At 38.8% G+C, this 22,742-nt stretch overlaps 1 protein-coding gene across 1 annotated transcript in view; it reads right to left on the bottom strand.

Annotated features, from left to right (window-relative positions):
• RALGAPA2 (Ral GTPase activating protein catalytic subunit alpha 2) overlaps window positions 1-22,742 on the bottom strand; it is a 479,248-nt gene that overhangs the window by 264,667 nt on the left and 191,839 nt on the right. The window contains 1 exon segment of the mRNA XM_042781969.1: window positions 21,397-21,525. Coding sequence (XP_042637903.1) covers window positions 21,397-21,525 — 129 coding nt within the window.

The raw sequence follows: 22,742 nt of genomic DNA, 5'->3' as shown, positions 1-22,742 counted from the left end.
GGTGTTGTTGTTATGTGCCCTCGAGTCATCTCCGACTCACAACAACCCCTCCTTGGGTTTCCGAGGTGGTGTCACTACAGAAGTAGACTGCCCAACCTTCCTTCCCAGGAGTGGCTGGTGGGTTTGAACAGCCAGCCTTCTGGTTAGCAGTCAAGTGCCTTAGGCACTTCGTCACCAGAGCTCCTATGTAGGTGGGATGAAGTCTAGACATTTTTGCTTCCAAGGAGCATTCCAGCTGCACTTCTTCCAGGACATACTTGTTTGTTCTTCTGGTAGTCCACTGTACTTTCAGTATTCTTTGCCAACACCACAACTCAAAATCATCAATACTTCCTCAGTTTTCTTTATTCACTGCCAAGCTTTGACATGCATATAAGGTGACTGAAAACACCATGGCTTGGGTTAGGCACACCTTCCTCTTCAAAAAGACATCTTTGCTCTTCATAAAGAGGTCTTTTGCAGCAGATTTGCCCAGGGCAATACGGTATCTGATTTCTTGACTGCTGCTTCCATTAGTGCTGATTATGGAACCAAGTAATATGAAATCTTTGAAAACTTTAATCTTTTCTCTACTTATCGTGATGCTGCTTATCGGGCCAGTTGTGAGGCTTTTTCCTTTTTTTTTTTTTTTTTTACTTTTATTGTGGTGAACACATACACAAGACATCTGCCAACATAACAATTTCCCATTTACAGCTCAGGGACATTGATGACATTTTTCATGTTGTCCCACTGTTACTGCTATCCTATTCCAAAATATTCCACTACCAATAGGATAAACTCAATGCTCTGCAAACAAAAAAAACCCCTCTACCCCTCCCTCCTATCCCTGGTAACCGCTAATAATCTTTGATTGGTGTACATATATATATATATATATATATATATATATACACACACATATATATGTATACACACACACACACATATATGCATATGATGTTTTCAATCTATTTAGGAACTTAGCCTCCCCTCTGCTTCCATTCCTGGTAACCAACAAAGTTTCCTTCTATGTATAAACCTTTCATTGACTTTTTATAATAGTAGACTAATACAATATTTGTCCTTCTGTGGTAGACTTAATTCACTTAGTATAATGTCCGCCAAGTTCATCCACATTATGTGGTGTTTTGCAGATTCCACATCATTCTTTAGGTCTGCAAAGTATTCCATTGTGTGTATGTATCACAGTTTGTTTATCCATTCCTTGGTTGATAGGCAAGTAGGTTGATCCCATCCCTTTCCTACTGTGTATAGTGAGTGCTGCAATGAAGATGAGTGTGCATATATCTGTCTGTGTCTTGCTTCTCACTTCTTTAGGATATATACCTAGTAATGGGATTGCTAGCTCAAATGGTATATCTATTCCAACTTTTTAAGGAATCATCATACTGATTTCCACAATGATTTTATCATTTTACAGTCCCACCAGCAGGGTCCCAGTCTCTCCACATCCTTGCCAGCATTCATTATTTTCTGTCTTGTTGAACTTTGATACTAATACTGGGGTGAGATGGTATCTCATGGTTGTTTGGATTTGCATCTCTCAATGGCTAAGAATCATGAACATTTCTTCATGTGTTTGTTGGCTGCCTGAGTATCTTCTTTGGTGAAGTGTTTGTTCATATCTTCTGCCCATTTTTTAATTGTAAAGTTTGTCTTTTTGATGTTGAGGTGTTGGAGTTTTCCATAAATTTCAGAGATAAATCCCTTGTCTGATATATCATTTCCGAGTATCTTTCCTCATTCTGCAGGTTCTCTTTTTACTCTTTTGGAGAAATCTTCTGATGCACATAATAATTTAATTTTTAGAAAGTCCCAATCACCTAGTGCATCTTCTGCTGTTTGGGTATCTTGGGTTATGCTTGAAAGTATTTTTGCCATAAATTAGGGCCCCTAAGTTTGCCCTTATGTTTCCTTTGATGAACTTTATAGGTTTTAAGTTTCAAACTTTGATCCACCTTTAGTTTTTCTATATGGTTTGAGATATGGATCTTGTTTCATTTCTCTGCAAATGGATATCCAGTTTTGCCAGCACAATTTGTGAAAGAGACTACCTCTTCCCCATTTAATGGATTTTGGTCCTTTGTCAAAGATTGATGGATTGATTTCTGGCTTCTCAATTCTGATCCACTGGTCTATGTGTCTGTCACTGTACCAATACCTGGCTGTTTTGTTAATTATGGCTGTGTAGCCGGTTTTGAGATCTGTGAATGAGACCTCCTACTTTGTTCTTCTTCAGAAGTCCTTCGCTTATCCAAGGTCTCTTTCCTTTCCATATAAAATTAGTGACTGTTTTTTCCATGTCTTTAAGAATGTTGGTGGAATCTGGATCAGGACTGCATTGAATGTATAGATTGCTTTGGGTAGTACTGACATTTCCACAATGTTCCATCTTCCTGTCCATGAGCATGGTATGTACTTCCACTATGTATGTAGATCTCTTATAGTTTCTTGAAGCAGTGTTTTGTAGTTTTCTTTATATAGGTCTTTTGTGTTCCTGGTAAGATTTATTCCCAAATATTTTTTTGGTAGCTATTGTAAATAGAGGAGCTCTGGTAGTGTAGTGCCTAAGGCGCTTGACTGCTGTGCTGTAGTAAATTACTTAGTGTGGATTTTCTACCCATGAGTCTTTGTAAATTCCAAGGTGGGATTTTCTATGAGCAACTGAGGAGCTCCTGATTGCTGAAGCTATCCACCTGGGTTATTTCTGTTGGGCGTGGCACAATACAATGTTCTGGGAGGTTCCCACTCTCTCACGTGCTTAGAGTTCTGATGGTTGGCTAGTTTGACCACCCTTCTGGGCTCAAAAGGAGGCCTCCTAGAGGCAGAACTCTCTCTGACTGCTGGTTGAGGAAGATGTGCTGCCGAAAGAGACACGCGCCCCTGAAAGAGACACGTGCTGCTGGGAAAGAGACGCAAGAGACACACATCACTGAGTGAGACACCGAGGGATAGCACTGCTGGGAAAGAGACTGTGAGAGACTGTTGGCTGAGGGACGTGGACTGGGAGAGAGACTAAGCATTCTTCCTGAACTTGAGTTGTAGCCTGGTGCTTCCCTAATAAACCCCGTAATCCGTGAGTTCTGTGTGGCCACTGCAGCGAATTATTGAACCCAGGAGAGAGGTGGTGGGTGCTTTGGGAGGAACGGTTGGTGAAAGGGCTGGAGGGAGGCAGCATGGCTGGCCTTGTAGGAATAGGCCTTGGGTTACTGCTGGTAACCCTGTCTTCCTCTTGTAAGATTAGAGGAGGTCAGAACATGTGGCCTCCCTGCCCTTTTTGCAACTGCTAACCAGAAGGCTGGAGGTTCAAACCCACCAGCCACTCCTTGGAAGGAAGGTTAGGCGATCTACTTTCATAGTGATACAGCCTCAGAAACCCAAGGAGGGGTCTCTGTGAGTCGGGTCGACTCAATGGCACATAACAACAACATTGTAAATGGTACTGATTTCCTTATATCCTTTTCAGACACCTCTTTGCCGATGTAGAGTAATCCAACTGATTTTTGTATGTCAATCTTGTACCCTGCTATTACGCTAACTCTTTCAGTAAGTTCCAGTAGTTTTCTTGCTGAGTTTCTTGGGTTTTCTATATACAGGATCATATCATCAGCAAATAGAAACAGTTTGACTTCTTCCTTACCAATTTGGATGTCTCTGATTTCCCTTTCTTGCCTTATTGCCTTGACTAGGACTTCTAATACAATATTGAACAGAAGTAGAGATAGAGGTCACTCTTGTCTTGTTCTTGTTCACAAGGAGAATGGTTTCAGTCTCTCTCCACTGAGAATAATGTTTGGCTGTTGGTTTTGCATATACGCCTTTCATTATGTTGAGGAATTTCCCTCCTATTTCTCTTTTTCTGAGAGTTTTTTTTTTTTTTTAATCAGGAATGGATGTTGGATTTTATCAAATGCCTTTTTCTCTATCAATTGATATGATCATGTGACTCTTTTCCTTTATTTTACTTATGTGATGAATTACATTGATTGATTTTCTAATGCTGAACCATCCCTGCATAATTGGCATGAATGCCACTTGGTCATGATGTATTATTATTTTTTTAATATTTTGTTGGAGTCCATTAGCTACAATTTTATTGAAGATTTTTCCATCTATATTCATGAGGAATATTCGTCTGTAGTTTTCCTTTTTAGTGGTGCTTTTGGCTGATTTGGTATCAGAGTTATTCTTGCTTCATAAAATGAATTTGGGAGGATTTCATCCTTTTCTATGTTCTGGAATAGTTTCAGTAGGATTGGTGTCAGGTCTTCTCTGAATGATTGGTACAGTGAAACCATCTAGGCTAGGACTTTTTTTTTGGTGTTGTTGGTAATTTTTTTTATGACCTGTTCAATTTCTTCTTTTGTTATGGTTCTGTTCAAGTTTTCAACCTCAGTGTGCATTAGTTTAGTCAAGTAGTGTGTTTCTAGAAATCTGTTAATTTCTTCTAGGTTTTCAAATTATTTGGATTACAGTTCTCCATATTATTCTGATATTTGTTCTTTTCAAAGAACCAACTTCTACTCAATTTTTTCTACTGTCTATTTTCTGTTTCATTTATTTCTGCTTGAATCTTTATTATTTCTTTTCTTCTGGTAACTATAGGCCTTTTTTTCCTGCTTTTTTTTTTTCTTGCTTTTTTTTTTTTCTTCTAATTTTTGGAGATGCTGGGTTAAGGTATTGATTTTGGGTCTTTCTTCTTTATTGGTGGGTGCACTTATTGCTATAAATTGCCTTCTGATCACTGCTTCTGCTGTGTCTAAAAAATTTTGATATGTTTTCATTCTTATTTGAGTCAAGGAATTTTTTAATTTCATTTTTTATTTCTTCTATCACCCAGCCATTTTTGAGAAGCATGTTATTCAGTTTCCATGCACTTGCTCTTTTTCTGTTGGTCTTCCTAGTGTTGATTTCTAATTTTATAGCTTTGTGATCTGAGAAGATGCTTTGCAGTATCTCAATTTTTTATATTTATTGAGGCTTGCTTTGTGGCCTAACCTATGGTTAACCTTGGAGAATTTTCCATGTGTACTGGAAAAGAATGTATAGTGTGTTGTTGGATGACATGCTCTATAAGGTCAAGTTGCTTGATTACACTGTTTAATTCTTCTGCATCTTTGTTGAGTTACTTTCCAATTGTTCTATATTTTATTCAAAGTTGTGTATCAAAGTTTTCTACTATTACTGGAGTCATCTATTTGTCTTTTCTATTCTGTTAAAGTCTCCTTTATGTATATGGGGGCTCTTCCACTGGGTGTATAAATATTTATTATGCTATGTCCTCTTGTTCAACTGATCTTTTAATCATTGCATAATGTCCTTCCTTGTTTCTTATTATTGTTTTTATCTTAAAGTCTATTTTATCAGAAATTAATATTGCCACTCCTGCTTTCTTTTAGTTGTCATTGCTTGGTATATCTTTTTCCAACCTTTGATTTTTAGTCTATTATTGTTTTTCTAAGGTGAGTCTCTTGTACAAAGCATATTGATGGGTCATGGTTTTTTATTCAGTTTGCAACTCTCTGTCTCTTGAGCAATACATTTAATCCATTAACATTCAGTGTAATTATCAACATGTATGAAATTATTGATATCATTTTGTTATGTATTTTTTCATGGTGTTGCCGATGTCTTTGTGCTATATAATTTTCTGTGCTGAGCTCATTTAGTTTATGAATTGTGCTATCATCTCCTCCATTGCACACTCAAAACCACTGTGCTGGCCACTTGCAAACATTTAAAATGCCTGCACCCTCAGGACAGCCACCAGTAGTCCACAGATTCGCCTGTCCCCTTCCTTGCTGGTCTCCTTTCTTGTCGTTGGGCACCAATGCAGTCCTTGGCCAAGCAGTCTTGGTTTGCAGAGTCAATTCTTAGGTTGCTATCAGAGTTATTCAAAATAGTTGTACCCTCAGGACAACTGGCATTCCACAATGCCATTTGTCTCCTCATTCACTGTTTCATTCAGGTTCTTCTACTAGTTGATATTTAATTCACTTCTTCATCCATCTCTTTGAAGCTCAGTGTTCCAGGATCATCTTCTAAATCAGTTTCACTTGGTTTCTCACTGCTTTGTTGTACATGGTCTATGTAGCTTGTCTGCCTATTCCACCATCTTGTCAGAAGTCCAATTTTTGTTTTCTTTAAGTTGAAGTATAATCCATACTGAAGATTTTGGTCTTTAATCTTCATCAGTAAGTGCTCCAAGTCATCTTCACTTTCAGCAAGCAAGGTTGTGTTGTCTGCATATCAAAGGTTGTTAATGAATCTTCTTCCAGTCCTAATGCCATGTTCTTCTTCACATAACCCAGCTTCTCAGATTATTTGCTCACCATACAGATTGAATAAGCATGGTGAAAGGATACAGTCCTGATGCACTTCCTTCCTGATTTTGAACCATGCAGTATGCCCTTGTTCTGTTTGAACGACAGCCTCCTGGTCTGCATACAGGTTCCGCATGAGCACAAGTAAGTGGTCTGGAATCCTCATTCTTCTCAATGTTATCTATAATTTGTTATGATCCATACAGTCAAATGCCTTTGCATAGTTGATAAAACACAGGTAAAGATCTTGCTAGTATTCTTTGCTTTTAACCAAGATCCGTCTGACAGCAGCAATGATATCCCTCATTCCATGTCCGCTTCTGAATCTAGCTTGCATTTCTGAAGTTCCCTATCAATATACTGTTGCAACTGTTTTTGAATGACATTCAGCAAGATTTTACTTGCATGTGATGTTAATGATATAGTTCAATAATTTCCACATTCTGTGGGATCACCTTTCTTTGGAATGGATCTAATACCCAGATGCTAGCATTACCAAGATTTTTACACTCTTGCCTAATCTATCAGTGTTTATTCTTTTACCTCAATATTTTAAAGCAAATCCAATATACTTTGTCATTTCCACTCTGTGGTCTTCACCATCCCTTTGTATTGTTTCTTTGCATCTGTCACTTCCTGGATGTTATATACTCATTTAATGTTTGTATCCCACACGAGGGCAGGGGTTTGAATTTTCACTAATTCTCTACTCCTCTATCCCCAGTGGATATTAAAAAAACCCTATCATGTGATAATGGGTAGCTGCTGCTATCCTTATTTACACTTAACCCACATCATCTTTCTTATACCAACTTTCCCATGAAGACTTTTCTGGCCTGTATCTTCCTATCTATATCTCAAAGAATTAACTATTTCCTTGTTGGTGATTCTCTAGGTTCTGGATATGATTCTACCATGACTGCTAGAAATTTGCAAATTTTAACACTTAGCTTATACATCTGATTCCAGGAGGGTAGGGACCCATCTTATTCATCTAAGTCAGGCCTTGATATATGGTAGATCCACCTATGTTTCCTGGATAGACCTTGTTTGATAAGTCCTAAATAACTGCTGCCCTTAACCCATCAAAAACCTTATTTAGACATTGTTGAGGTTAATTATTTTCCACAGCAGCCTTGAACTACTTTGTTGTCTGTGAGCCTGGCTTTTATTAAGGAACTTGAGGTTTAATACTATACTGAACAACTAAATCAGTTGCTATCTAGTCATTTCTGACTCATGGTAACCTCTGATGTGTCAGAATAAAACTGTGAACCACAAAATTTTCAATAGCTGATTTTTTTTTAGAAGATCACCATTAGGCCTTTATTCTGAGGTGTCTTTGGACTACCAACTGGAGGCAAAACATCAAATCTTAAATAAAATAAACAATTGTTATCATTTTATTCAAAGTATGTAATAAATCTAGATTATTTTCCTACATATTGAGCCTATGGTGAACCTCCACCACTTGTTGATTAGTTTGTCAAACTGAGGTGGCTTGCATGTTACTGTGAGGCTGGAGGCTATGCCACTGGTATTTCAAATGCCAGAAGGGTCACCCATGGTGGATAGGTTTCAGTAGAGCTTTTAGACTAAGACAGACTCAGAAGAAGGAAGGGGTCATCCACTTCTCAAAGAACTGACTAGTGAAAACATTATAAATAGTAATGAAATACTGTCTGATATATTACTGGAAAACTTTATGAATAGCACTGAAACACTGCCTGATAAGTGCTGGAAGATGAGCCCCTCTGGTCAGAATGCATTCCAAATATGACTAGGGAAGAGCTGCCACCTCAAAGCAGAATTGACCTGAATGGCGTGGATGTAGTAAAGCTTTTTGGGGGACCTCCATGTGCTGATGTGGCATGGCTCAAAATGGGAAGAAACAGCTGCAAACCTCCATTAATAATCAGAACATGGAATGTACGATGTATGAATGTAGGAATATTAGGAGTTGTCCAAAATGAAATGGAATGCATAAAGATCAGTATCCTAGGCATTAGAGATCTGAAATGGACTGGTTTTGCCCACTTTGAATCAGATAACTATATGATCTACTATGCTAGGAATGACAAATTGAAGAGGAACAGTGTGGCATTCATAGTCACAAAAAATGTTCAAGATCTATTCTGAAGTACAATGTTGTCAATGATAGGATAATATCCATACACCTACAAGGAAGAAAAGTTATACTACTATTATTAAAATTTATACACCAACCACGAAAGCCAAAGATGAGGAAATTGAAGATATTTAACTTCTGCAGTCTGAAACTGACCGCATATGGCATTAAGATGTCTTGATTATTACTAGTGATTGGAATGCAAAAGTTGGAAATGAGGAGTCACCAGTAGTTGGAAAATAAGGCCTTGGTGATAGAAATGATGCCAGAAGACACATGATAGAATTTTACAAGACCAATGACTTATCCATTGCAAACCGCTTTTTTCAACAACATAAAAAGAAGCTATACGCGTGGACTTTGCCAGATGGGGTACATAAGAATCAGATCAACTATATCTGTAGAAACAGCCAATGAAGAAGTTCAGTGTCTTTAATCAAAACAAGGCCAGGAGCTGACTGTGGAACAGACCATCAACTGCTCATATGCAAGTTCAAGTTGAAGCTGAAGGCAACTAAAACAAATCTATTCCATAAGAGCCAAAATATGACCTTGATTTCATCCCACTTGAATTTACAGACTGTTTAAAGAATAGATTTGACACACTGAACACCAATGACTAAAAACCAGAGGAATGGTGGGATGACATCAAGAACATCATCCATGAAGAAAGCAAAAGGTCGTTAAAAAGACAGAAAAGAAAAGACCAAAATGATGCCAGAAGACATCCTGAAACTTCCTCCTGAATACAGCATAGCTAAAGCAAATGGAAGAAATGACAGGATAAAACAGCTGAATGGAAGATTTCAAAAAGAGCTTGAGAAGACAAAGTCAACTATTACCGTGAAATATGCAAAGACCTGGAATTAGAAAACCAAAAGGGAGGAAAACACTTTGGCATTTCTCAAGCTGAAAGAACTGAAGAAATAATTCAAGCCCCGAGTTTCAATACTGAAAGATACTATGGGCAAAATACTGAATGATGCGGGAAACATCAAAAGAAGATGGAAGGAATACAGTTACCATACCAAAAAGAAATGGTTGATGCTTATCTATTTCAGGAGGCAGCATATGATCAATAACCAGTGGCACTGAAGGAAGAAGCTGAAGCTGTACTGAAGGAATTGGTAAAAAAATAATGCTCCAGGAATTGATGGAATACACACACTGAGATGTTTCAACAAATGGATTCATGCTGGAAGCACTCACTTGGCTATGCCAAGAGATATGGAAGACAGCTACTTAGACAATCGACTGGAAGAAATCCATATTTGTACCCATTCCAAATAAAGGTGATCCCACAGAATGTGAAAATTATTGAACAGTATCATTAATAGCACATGCAAGTAAAATCTTACTGAAGATAATTCAGTAATGGTTGCTGCAATATATTGACAGAGAACTTCTAGAAATGCTGGATTCAGAAGAGGTTGTGAAACAAGGGATGTCTTAGCTGATGTCAGATGGATCTTGGCTGAAAGCAAAGAATACTAGAAAGATGTTTACTTGTGTTTCATTGACTGTGCATAATCATTTGACTGTGTTGATTATAACAAATATGGATAACAATGAGAAGAAGAGGAATTCCAGCACACTCCAGTGTATTCATGAGGAACCTGTATGTAGACCAAGAGGCTGTCATTTGCACAGAACAAGGGGATACTGCATGGTTTAAAATCAAGAAAGGTGTGCATTAGGGTTGTATTCTTTCACTATACTTATTCAATCTATATGTAAGCAAATAATCCAAGAAGCTGGGCTATATGAAGAAGAATGTGGCATCAAGATTGGAGGGAGAACCATTAACAACCTGCAATATGCAGGGGACCCAACCTTGCTTGCTGAAAGTGAAGATGACTTGAAGTACTTACTGGTGAAGATTAAAGATGACAGTCAGCAGTACAGCTTACACCTGAAGATAAGGAAAACAAAAATCCTCACAACTGGACCAAATAACAGTATTACAATAAATGGATAAAAGATTAAGGTTGTCAAAGATTTCATATTACTTGGTTCCACAATCAACACCAACGCAGGCAGCACTCAAGAAATCAAAGGTTGTATTGCTATGTTAGGCTAGGTTCTCCAGAAAAGCAAAACCAGTAAAATTTATACAGAGAGAAACCAAAACCAAATTAAACTCACTGCCGTCAAGTCGGATCTGACCCATAGTGACCCTTCTTTGGGTTTCTGAGGCGGTATCACTTTGGGAGTAGATTGCCCAACCTTCCTTCTGAGGAGTGGCTGATGAGAGTGCACTGCCAGCCTTCTGGTTAGCAGTCAGATGCCTTAGGCACTATGCCACCAGTGCTCCTTATATATATAGAGAAATTTATCTTAGGAAAATGGCTCACACACTTATAGAAGCTGGCAAATCCCAAGTGCCTGGAGCAAATGTCAAGCTGGAGGCTCTTCCCAACTCATGCAGCTGCAGGGTCTGATAAGCTGAAGGTTGGCAGTCAGTATTCTGGCTGCTGACTCTGATGGATGACGAAACCAAGATCACCAGGTCACAGAGTGGATTGTTCACTCACAGCCAGTTGTAGGCAGCACAACCGGATCCATAACCACAGAAGAGTCTGTGTCTTTCCCAAGATGTCCATATCTATATACTGGAAGCAGGCACACCCCAAGGAAAACTCCCTTTCAATGGATTGGCTGCTCAAAACACATACATCTGATCTCATCACAGGAATCACCACATTACAACTGCTTAAACCACTCAGAATTGTGATCCAACCCAGTTGACACACACAACCCCAACTATCACAACTGCTATGGGCAAATCTAGTTCCTCAGGGAAAATATAGGGACAAATTTAAGGGTCTTAATATATGGCATAAAAAGAATATCAAGCATACCTCAAAATGCACAAACAGCAGAAGAGAAACCAGATGACTGGGACCTTCTAAAAATTAAATTTTTATGTGCCTCCAAAGACTTCTCCAAAAGAGAACCTACAGATTGGGAAAAAATATTTGGTAATAACATATCTGACAAGGGACTTATCTCTAGAATTTATAGAACACTCCAACACTTCAATAACAAAAAGACAAACAATCCAATTAAAAAATGGGGAGAAGAGATGAACAGACACTTCACCAAGGAGGATATTCAAGTGGCCAACAAACATGAAGAAATGCTCAGGATCATTAGCTATTAGAGAGATGCAAATCAAAACAATAATACCATCTTGCTCAAATCAAAACAACAATACCATCTTGCTCCAAGACTAATAGCAAAGTTCTACAGGATAGAAAATAATAAATGCTGGTGAGGTTGTGGAGAGATTGGGACTCTCATACACTGCTGGTGGGACTGTAAAATGGTACAATCATTGTGGAAAGCAGTATGGTGATTCCTTCAAAAGTTGGAATTAGAACTACCATTTGACCCAGCCATTTAATTACTAGGTATATACTCTAAAGAAGTGAGAGCCATGACAAGAACAGATATATGCACAACCATGTTCATCGCAGCACTATTTACAATACCCAAAAGATGGAAACAACCTAGGTGTCCATCAACTGAGGAATGGATAATCAAACTATGGTACATACACACAGTGAAATATTATGCATCACTAAAGAATAATTTAGAATCTTAAAAACACTGCATAACGTGGATGAACTTGGAGGACATTATGATGAGTGAAATAAGTCAATCACAAAAGGACAAGTATTGTATTAGTCCGTTATTGTAAAAGTTAAGGAAAGGTTTATCTATAGAAGGAAATTTTCTTTGTTGGTTACCAGGGGTGGGAGGGGAGGGAAGGGAACGTTGTTAGATAGATAGAGATAAGTATTGATTTGGGTGAAGAGAAGGGCAATGCACCAAATCTGTGTGACCAATATTACAGCATTGAGGATGAAAAAGACATAGAGAGGTACATGGGAGGTACAGACAACAAATATGAACCCTTTTTCACATTTAGTACTGCGTTGTCAATGAAGGCAAACATTGGTATATGGATGGATAGATGAGTGGAGAGGCTGTACGATTAGGTATGTCTATGAAATGGGTAGTGTATCCAAGTACATATGTAGGGTTGGCAGACAATGGTCCTACAAGTTTATGTGAAAGATCAGAATTCCCAGGTGTATAGTAGAGCTGACAAGGAGCAAGGTTGTGGTCACTACTTGGTTGCAGATAGCTACCCAGAGAGACCGATTATTTGAACCTGTGGGCTTGGGACCACAGTCGCAGGGGTCATCAAGCTCAATTGGCATAACATACTACACAAAACATTGTTCTACCTCCTACCTTGGCAAGTAGCGACTGGGATTTTAAAAGCTAGCAAGCTGGCATCTAGATGCAATGATAGGTCTCTCATCATCCAGAACAAAGAAGAATGAAGAAAACCAAAATTCATGGAAACAATTAGTCCTAGCGACTGGTACACCATCTGACCTGCATACTATATGACTATGAGACCAGAAGAACTAGATGGTGCCTGGCTACTACTGTCACCCACTTGGAAGGGGATCTATATAGGAGATCCTTGATAGAGAGGGAGAACAATGTGGAAGAAAACTCAAAATCACTGGAGGAAAAAAAGGGGGGGGCAGGTTTGCTGGTCCAATAGAGCTGATGGAACCACTGAGACTATGGCCCCTGGCTGCCCTTCGGGTCTGGAATTGAACCCACACCTGTGGTTTCCAGCCAAACAAAAGACAGGCATATGAGTTGAATATTTACCTCAAGTAGATACACTCCTTCGAGAGAACAATCATGGGAGAAAGAAGGGCTGCTTATGCACAGTGAGACAGCTCAGGGGACAGGAGCCCATGGAGGGATGGACACTGGGAAGAAGTAACTGTGGGGAGGAGATGGGAGGGGAGCTGTTGCATTGTGATAAACTATGGTCAGTGTCATGAGACAAAGTGTATATGAACTGCTGTATGGAAAGTGAATTTGCGCTGTAAATCTTCACCCAAATCACAATTAAAACAAAACAAAAAAAAGTGCTGAAGAACAAAGATGTCTCTTTGAAGACCAAGGTGTGCCTAACCGAAACCATGGTGTTTTCAACTGCCTCATATGCATGTGAAAACTGGGCACTGAAAAAGGAAGACCAAAGAAGCTTTGACACTTTTGAGTTGTAATGCTGGAGAAGAATACTGAAAGTACCATGGACTACCAGGAAGACAAACAAATTTGTCCTGGAAGAATTGCAGCTGTAATGCTCCTTGGAAATGAGAATGGCCAGATTTCATCTGACCTACTTTGGTCATGTTGTCAGAAAGGGCCATTCCCTGGAGAAGGATACCATAGCTAGTAAAGTGGAGGGTCAGTGAAAAGAAGAAGGCCCTCAACAAGATGTACTGACACAGTGGCTGCAACGATGGGCTCAGGTATAGCAAAGATTGTGCGGGTGGTGCAAGACCAGGCAATGTTCTATTCTGTTGTACATAGCGTCACCATGAGTAAGAGCTGACTGAATGTTATCATCTAAAAACCACCTGGTGAGCCCCAATTTACAGATAAGGAAAATGAGGCCCACATCCCTAAGTACATGTACTCTTCACTTACAGACTATCTCATTATCTGACATTTCACATTTAGAACAATGTAAAAATCTCTTACCTATTTTATGTATTAACAACATATGTCTGGTAGTAATGAATAACAAGGTATGAGGTAAGAATAATACTGGCTGATGGTTAAGGTTATGATGGTTAAAGTCCACTTAGCTAGGCCATGATTCTCAGTGGTTTGGCAGTTGTATACTGATGTAATTAATTGGCAATTATGTAATGATACGATTTGGCAGTTACGTAATGATGTACTCATCTTCCATTCTGTGATCTTATGTGGTCATCCTCCATTTTTGCATAACACTAATTTTTATATAATGACCTTGTCCTCAGAACCTAATAATGTTGATTAATGAGGTATGGTAGCTCTGGTAGCACAGTGCCTAAGGCATTTGACTGCTAATCAGAGGCTGGTGGTCCAAACCCACCAGCCACTTCTCAGAAGGAAGGCTGGGCAATCTATTTTCGTAGTGATACTACCTTGGAAACTCAAGGAGGGGTCACTATGAGTCAGATCTGACTCAACGGCAGTGCATGTGTGCGTGTGCGTGTGTGGGTATATATTGTTCAAGGGTAGATAACTAGTACAAGGCAACGTTGGAATTTAACCCAAGTATGCCACTCCTCGGAAGGAAAGTTGGGCAATCCTACTTCCGTAGTGATACTGCCTCGGAAACCCAAGGAGGGGTCACTATGAGTCGGGGCCGACTCGACGGCACATAACAACAACACAACAACATGACTCTACTAAGCTATAGGGTCAAGAATAGAAATGGAATTGCAAGCAAAAGGTGGAGTGTGAGTGAATGACTTGCTTTTAGTTGGCAACCTGTATGTAGTTCAGGTACACAGTGGGAAGTAGGGAAGAAGTAGTGTATATGAGAGGGTGCAGAGCTTGGCAAGGGCCATTCATGGTGCCCTCTATGACCCTACGAGAGAACTGGAGTTCTAGAGAAACAAGTGAGAAATGACATGCAGTTCTGGTTGGTGGGGTGACATGTTCACTACATGTTCCAGAAGCTCAGTCTGGTGAAGGGTGTAAAGGGTGCCTTAAAGCGTGAGGGGGAGATTGTGATTAGAGTTGCAGGAGACAGACTGTTACGATAGGCCTGGGAAAAATGTGACAAGGGCCTGAAATCAGTTAGTGACAATGGAGAGGGAACTGGAGAGACAGATGAAAACTACAATCCCTAGATTTGATGTTGGATTAGATGGGAGCCCTGAAGGAGATACTTAAAGAAGTAGACACTGTGCTCTGGGTTAAGGTGACAAGGTATTGTGGTGACTGGTGACATCCATAGAGAAAACGCAGATGAAAGAAGAGGCTCTACACTAAACTGTGCTATGCTAGGTGAGATACATTCAGGAGACATCCAGAGAGAGGTGGCCAGGAGACAGCCTGACAAAGGCAGCAGTCCCCAAAATGTGTTCTATAAGACAACAGTCCCCTAGGGCAATAACAGAAGTTAAAGGGGCAAAACAAGGACTCCAGGGGAAAAGAAGTTGCAGAAACATTTGGTTAAGCACACTTAAACTGGAGCTTTAATTTGGTAATGTATACTGTGAATTTCTAAGAGAGCAAGTGCAGTCAGTTCCTTCTGGCTATCTAACAACAACAACCTGCCATGGAGTATCTTGGAGAATCAGAGTTCCCTAGAAGACTTTCTGAAGTCTGAGGTAATAAAATGATATCCTTTTCTACTTAGAGGCACTGAAGCCATGGAATGAATGCCACTTCTGAAGAACATACAAAGAAAGAAGAAATGCTGCACAGGTCAGGGCTCTGAAGTAGAAAGGACAGAAAATAGAAGGAAAATTATAATGAAAATCTAGGACTGACATAGCTTTAGGAATAGAACCAGCAGGCACTAGTGTCCGGTATGTTATTTATAATAAGTAATTTCCCTATTAATATTTTGTTAATATGTATTTTACAACAGACTTTGGATAATTTTCAACTTAAACTTTTATTAGAAAAATGCACAAATCATAAGTGTATAACAGAATGAATGATTCCAAAGTGAATATACCGATAATCATGCCCAGGTAGAAAAAGGACATGTGACCAGACCTTCAGAAATCCTCTTTGTGCCCCTCCTATATCTTCATGCCTCCCTACCTCCCCAAAAGTAACGGCTATCCTACCTGTGATTCGACACATTCATTTTTGATCTGGTTTTTTGAATGTTATATAAACAGAATTCAAAATGGCATAGTGGGTGGGTGTTGGAGCATCCAAGGCAGGCAGGGTAAGCAAGCCATTTGGCCATATTGAGTCAGACAATCATATGATCCAGTATGCTGGGAATGACAAATCGAAGAGGGATGATATTGCACTCATCATCACAAACAATGTATCAAGATCTATCCCAAAGTACAATGCTGTCAGTGATAGGATAATATCCATATGCCTACAAGGAAGGCCAGTGAATACCACTATTCCTCAAATTTACATACTAACCACCAAAGCCAAAGATGAGGAAATTGCAGATTTTTACCAATTTTTGCAGTCTGAAATTGAACAAACATGCAAGCAAGATGTGTTAATTACCACTGGTGACTGGAAAGCAAAAGTTGGAAATAAGGAAGAATCATTAGTAGTTGGAAAACATGGTGCTGGTGATAGAAGTAATGGTGGAGATGGCATGATAGAATTTTGCAAGATCAGTGTCTTATTCATTGAAAATATCTTTTCTCAACAACATAAACGGCAGCTATACATGTAGGCTTCACCAGACGGAGTATACAGGAATCAGATTGACTACACCTGTGGCAAGGGGCAACGGAAAACTCAGTATCTTCAGCCAAAACAAGGCCAGGAGCTGACTGTGGAGCAGACCATCAACTGTTCATATGCAAGTTCAACTTGAAGCTGAAGACAATTAAAACAAGTCCATAAGAGCCAAAATATGACCTGAAATACATCTCTCCTGAATTTAGAGACCATCTAAAGAATAGATTTGATGCACTGAACACCAATGACTGAAAACAGAAGAATTGTGGGATGACATCAAAAGCATCATTCATGAAGAAAACAAGAGGTCATTAAAAACATGAGAAAGGAAGATCAAAATGAATGGCAGAAGAGACTCTGAAACTTGTCCTTGAGCGGACAGTAGCTAAAGCAAATGGAAGAAATGACAAGATAGAAAAGCTGAACCAAAGATTTCAAAGAGCAACTAGAGAAGATGTTAATTATTATAATGATATGTGCAAAGACCTGGAGTTACAAAATCAAAAGGGAAGAACATGCTCGGCGTTTCTCAAGCTGAAAGAACTGAGGAAAAAATTAAAGCCTTGAGTTATAATATTGAAAGATTCTATGGGCAATATATTGAATGGCACAGGAAACATCAAAAGACTATGGAAGGAATACACAGAGTCACTGTACCAAAAAGGATCAGTCAATCTTCATCCATTTCAGGAGGTGGCATATAATCAAGAACCAATGATACTGAAGGTAGAAGTTGAAGCTGCACTGAAGGAATTGGTAAAGAACAAGCCTCCAGGAATTGATGGAATACCCACTGAGATGTTTCAACAAAAGGATGCCCCACAGGATGCTCTCACTCAGTTTTGCCAATAAATTTGGAAGACAGCTACCTGGCCAACTGACTGGAAGAGATCCGTATTTGTACCCATTCCAAAGAAAGGTGATCCCGCATAATGTGGAAATTATTGAACAATATTATTAATATTGCATGCAAGTAAAATCTTACTGAAGATAATTCAAAAACTGTGGCAGCAATACATTGCCAGAGAACTTTCAGAAATGCAAGCTGGATTCATAAAAGGATGTGGAATGAGGAATAGCATAGCAGATGTCAGATGGATCTTGGCTGAAAGGAAAGAATACCAAAAAGATGTTTATTTGTGTTTTACTGACTATGCAAAATCATTTGATTGTGCAGATCATAAGAAATTATGGATAACATTGAGAAGAATGGAAATTCCAGAACATTTAATTGTGCTCATGAGGAACCTGTACATAGACCAGGAGGCTGTCATTTGAACAGAACAAGGGGATATTACATGGTTTACAATCAGGAAGGGAGTGTATCAGGGTTGTATTCTTTCACCATACTTATTCAATCTGTATGCTGAGGAAATAATCTGAAAAGCTGGACTAAAAAAGAATGTGGCATCAGGATTGGAGGAAGATTCATTAACAACTTGCAATATGCAGACAACACAATTTTGCTGGAAGGGAAGTTGACTTGAAGCACTTACTGATGAAGATTAAAGACTACAGTATGCAGTATGGATTACACCACAAGACAAAGAAAGCAAAAATCCTCACAACTGGACCAATAAACAGCATCACAATAAATGGAGAAAAGATTGAAGTTGTCAAAGACTTCATATTACTTGGTTCCACAATCAACACCAATGGAAGTAGCACTCAAGAAATCAGAAGACGTATTGCATTGGGCAAATCTGGTGCAAAAGACTTCTTTCAAGTGCTGAAGAACAAAGATGTCTCCTTGAAGACTAAGGTGCACCTAACCCAAAGTATGGTATTTTCAATCGCCTCATATACATGTGAGAGCTGGACAACGAATAAGGAAGACCAAAGAAGAGTTGATGTTTTCGAGTTGTGGTGTTGGTGAAGGATACTCAAAGTACCATGGACTGCTAAAAGAACTAAAAATATCTGTCCTGGAAGAAGTACAGCTGGAATGCTTGTTGGTAGCAAGAATGGCCAGACTTCATCTCACCTACTTTGGTCATATTGTCAGAAGGGACCATTCTCTGGAGAAGGATGTCATGTTTGGTAAAGTGGAGGGTCAACCAAATAGGGGTAAGCCCTCAAAGAGATGTACTGGTACAGTGGATGCAATGATGGGCTCAAGTATAGCAGAGATAGTGAGGCTAGCACAGGACTGGGCAAAGTTTCGTTCTGTTGCACATAAGCTTGCTATGAGTTGGAGACAACTCAACGGCACCTAACAACAACAACAACATGAATAGAATCATAGAGTATATAAACTTTTGTGTCTGATTTCTTTCACTCAACATCATAAAATGCAATTGATCAATGTAGTTGCATTTTTATTGCAGTTGGTGGCCTATGTATAATTCTCTTATGAATACCGAACAATTTCTCTATCATGTCGCACGCAGATAGACAATGGATTACCTCCAGGTTTTGATGAATACAAATAACGTTCCCGAGTACATGCTTCTGCCTGTCTTTTGGTGACCAGTGCATACTTTTCTATCTCCCTCATTGTCTCATGGTGCATACCAATAGCAGGAGTACTTTAAACTCATACTAAACCTGTATTGACTGAAAGGGTTTTTTCTCATCCAAATAACTCTCACCATTCCTCCTACAATTTTAAACCTGAAGATAAAACTGAATAGTAATTGAATTCATTTCTAAAAGTTGCTGTTCCTTTATGTAACTACACCTACACATTCTCATTCCTAGTCTTCTAATCTCTGAGATTTTTAATGTTTTTAAAAATGTTTTAGAAGGCTACTTTGATAACTCATGTAGCCAAAAGAAAAATATTTGCAGAGAATGTCTACCATCTTAAGAAAGGGCTTCAGCTTTTCTACAGGATACTCTCTTTCTTAGCCCATAATAAAAATTTCAATAAAAAAGAATGACTCTCCTCCAAGATATTATAATGTTTCTCAATGTTTATTTCAATGGTTAAAAATAAATTAGAAGGTTCTTTGAGATTAATCTTATGAAAATCTAAAGTCTGAAAAGTTGGCATATTTTTTATAAAAATACAGTTAAGCAAATTCAACATTTTTTCTCTTGTACTTTTCTTTGCTGCTCTCATGCTACCCTTTTGTTCTTTTCTCCCTTCCCTTTGCTTCCCACTTTACCCTTATAAGAAACTTCTAGTGCTTGAAAATACCACCATGAAATACCAGTTATAAAAGTATACATATAAAAAAAAAAACCTCTTTACCTTACACAGAAGGAAGAAGTTAAATGAAAAAGTAACCACATGTCAAACAGAATTTGGGTGACTAGATGTTGTTTATGTTACGTGCCATCGAGTCGGACCTGACTCATAGCGACTCCTCCTTTGGTTTCTGAGGCGAGGTGGTATCACTACGGAAATAGATTGCCCAACCTTCCTTCCGAGGAGTGGCTGGTAGATTTGAACCGCCAGCCTTCTGGTTAGCAGTCAAGTGCCTTAGGCAGATAGTCATACTGATTTCAAAACAAGTCCACGGCAAAGAGTTAAACTAATTTATTTACACCATTTGAAGGGGGAAAAGTGACTTTGAATAGATAACAGCTGTACAGAACACAAATGGGAAACAAAACCCATTGCCACTGCAAGTCAGTTCTGACTCATAGTGACCATATAGGACAAAGTAGAATCTCCACAGGGTTTCCAAGGCTGTAAGTCTTTATAGAAGCAGACTGGCTCATCTTTCTCCCACAGAACTGGAGGGTTTGAACCACTGACCTTCTGGTTAGCAGGCAAATGCCTTAACCACTGCACCACCAGAATTCCTATAAATAGGAAATGAAAACCAAACCAAAGCCATTGCCATCGAGTCAATTCCAACTGACAGTAAATCTATAAGATAGAGTAGAATTGCCCCATAGGATTTTCAAGCTGTAAATCTTTATGGAAGCAGACTGCTTCACCTTTCTCCTATGGAGTAGCTGGTGGTTAGAACCGCTGACCTTCTGGTTTAGCAGTAAAATACTTTAACTACTGCATCAGCATAGCTTACAAATGGGAAAGAATATTTATAATTAAATATGTAGGAGAATTCTCTTGGAAGGTATTAAAACAATGCTTTAATAGTACAGGTAAATTTGGAGACTGCAAATGAATTCTTTTTGTAGCCCTTAATACTCATTTAGTTATCCACTTGCTTCTAATTTTTCAGAATAAGAATTCTCCCAGAGTTTAAGTAATGGTACGTTAACAGGAAAACATATAATCATTTTGCAGTTAAAATTTCAGTGTTTGAAAATATTGATGATATTTTCTGAGACTCTAATAATCAAGATTTACTAAGACAACCTTAATCCTACTGTACTCTTAAAATTCTTTCTTTACTGCTAATGAACACTGAAAATTCTCCCTTTACTACAGTCATCTGTGTCTGTGTCACCATATAATGGAAAATGTTAATAAGATTCTAAGAGCTAAGTCCTGCTTCTGGCTGTGTAAATGTTCTGAAATATTGGTGAGGATATGATTTCTCACACTTTGGCCTTTTGATGAAACGCCTTTCCAACACCAGTGTGTCATCTTATGCTACAATTTCACACATTAGCTATCAGGGTATCTACCCTGAGAACCCAGTATCACATTGCACTAATGAGTCAACACCTGTTAAGAGTAGAGAAATCTGAACCTTGTTAGCAATTGTGAAGCCTCCAGGGAGCCTGGATGCTGAGCATTGTCATACTCACCACCAACATGTCTGTACTGAGGACCCTGGCTGCAGCTGTGATGAAGTCCCCCATCAGCATGGAGAAGCCAGGCAAGCCCAGGGAAAAAAAGCGGGGCGGACAGTGCCTTACGATGGTATTTAAAATATCCTAAGAGGGAAGATAAAAAACTGTAACTGTAATTTTCAATGAAACAAAAATCCAGAATAAAAAAAGTCAGTTCATCTGTACATATGACTACTACATAATCTAAGAGGACATAGACATTTTACAGTGAAAGGGATACTGGGAGATGAGTCAGTCCAAGGGATAGAGTTCTCATTTTACAGCTAAAGAAAAGAGACACCAAGATTTAAGATGACTTATGTAAATTATGTCACATTAGGGCTAGAGACTTCCATCTTCCAGCTAAAGGTGGGCTCTCTGGATGAGCTATAGGAGTATCGAGGTAGATAAAATCTTTAAACACTGATCACGCACAAGGAATATATTCTGCCTTTAGCTTTCAATTCTCTTCAATTTTCAAAAGTTAAAGTACACTGTTACATTAAAAAATCTTAAAGCAGGCCAAGAGATGAGAATTAGCACTTCAGGTAATTTTACGTGCTAAAAAATGGGAATGAATGGAGTGCTGTGATAATGTTACCAATACTGCTGGTAGTAGTTGTGGCTCTGAGCACATGTGTGATTGCAAAGTACAATAGGAGTCTTTTGCATAGTATGCAAGGTGAAGACCACCATGTGTTGGGCACCTCATGTTCCTATGTCTGTCTGGCCTCTCGTCTGGAGCCGGCTGGCTGGCCCCTCATTCCTCAGCTCTGTTCTGACTGAGGCAGCCACTCTGTTCCTGCCTGAAGCAGACCAGGGGCCACTGCGGGACAGCTTTCATGCCATCCACATCCAGGCCATATTTGAAGTAATCCATATGTATACAAGGGGGATTAGTAAGAAAACCACAAACTTTTTTATTTGTAATTTTTGGCCATGCACATTAATCAAACATACTAAAGTACTATAGTTAAGTGACTTATAGCTAACACAATCTATAGTTAGTCTCAATATACCTGTAAGAAGCAAAATATGAAAAAGATCTTCCTTCTTAGTTTGCAGTCTATTTGAAAAATCTCTTAAAAATAAACCTGATACAATTCTGTTATATTAGAATAAAATTGTAGTAACATGCTAAATTCTAACATGATTACTTAAGTGCTTTGTAATAAAAATGACATAACTTAAAAATTTAGTGTTCTTGGAAGATAATTTTTTGTGATCATAAAACTTTTTTTCCTAAGTATTTTTTTCCCCTTAGCTACTGAACTCATTTACTTACTATAAATCACACTTTTTATATCCTATACAATGCTTGA

This window comes from Orycteropus afer, unplaced genomic scaffold, assembly GCF_000298275.1.
Source record: "Orycteropus afer afer isolate SDZICR_OR568_19922 unplaced genomic scaffold, OryAfe1.0 scaffold00208, whole genome shotgun sequence".
Classification (NCBI taxonomy): Eukaryota; Metazoa; Chordata; class Mammalia; order Tubulidentata; family Orycteropodidae; genus Orycteropus; species Orycteropus afer.
Note: the sequence above shows the minus strand (reverse complement) of the source record. Positions and strands in the feature narration are given on the sequence as shown.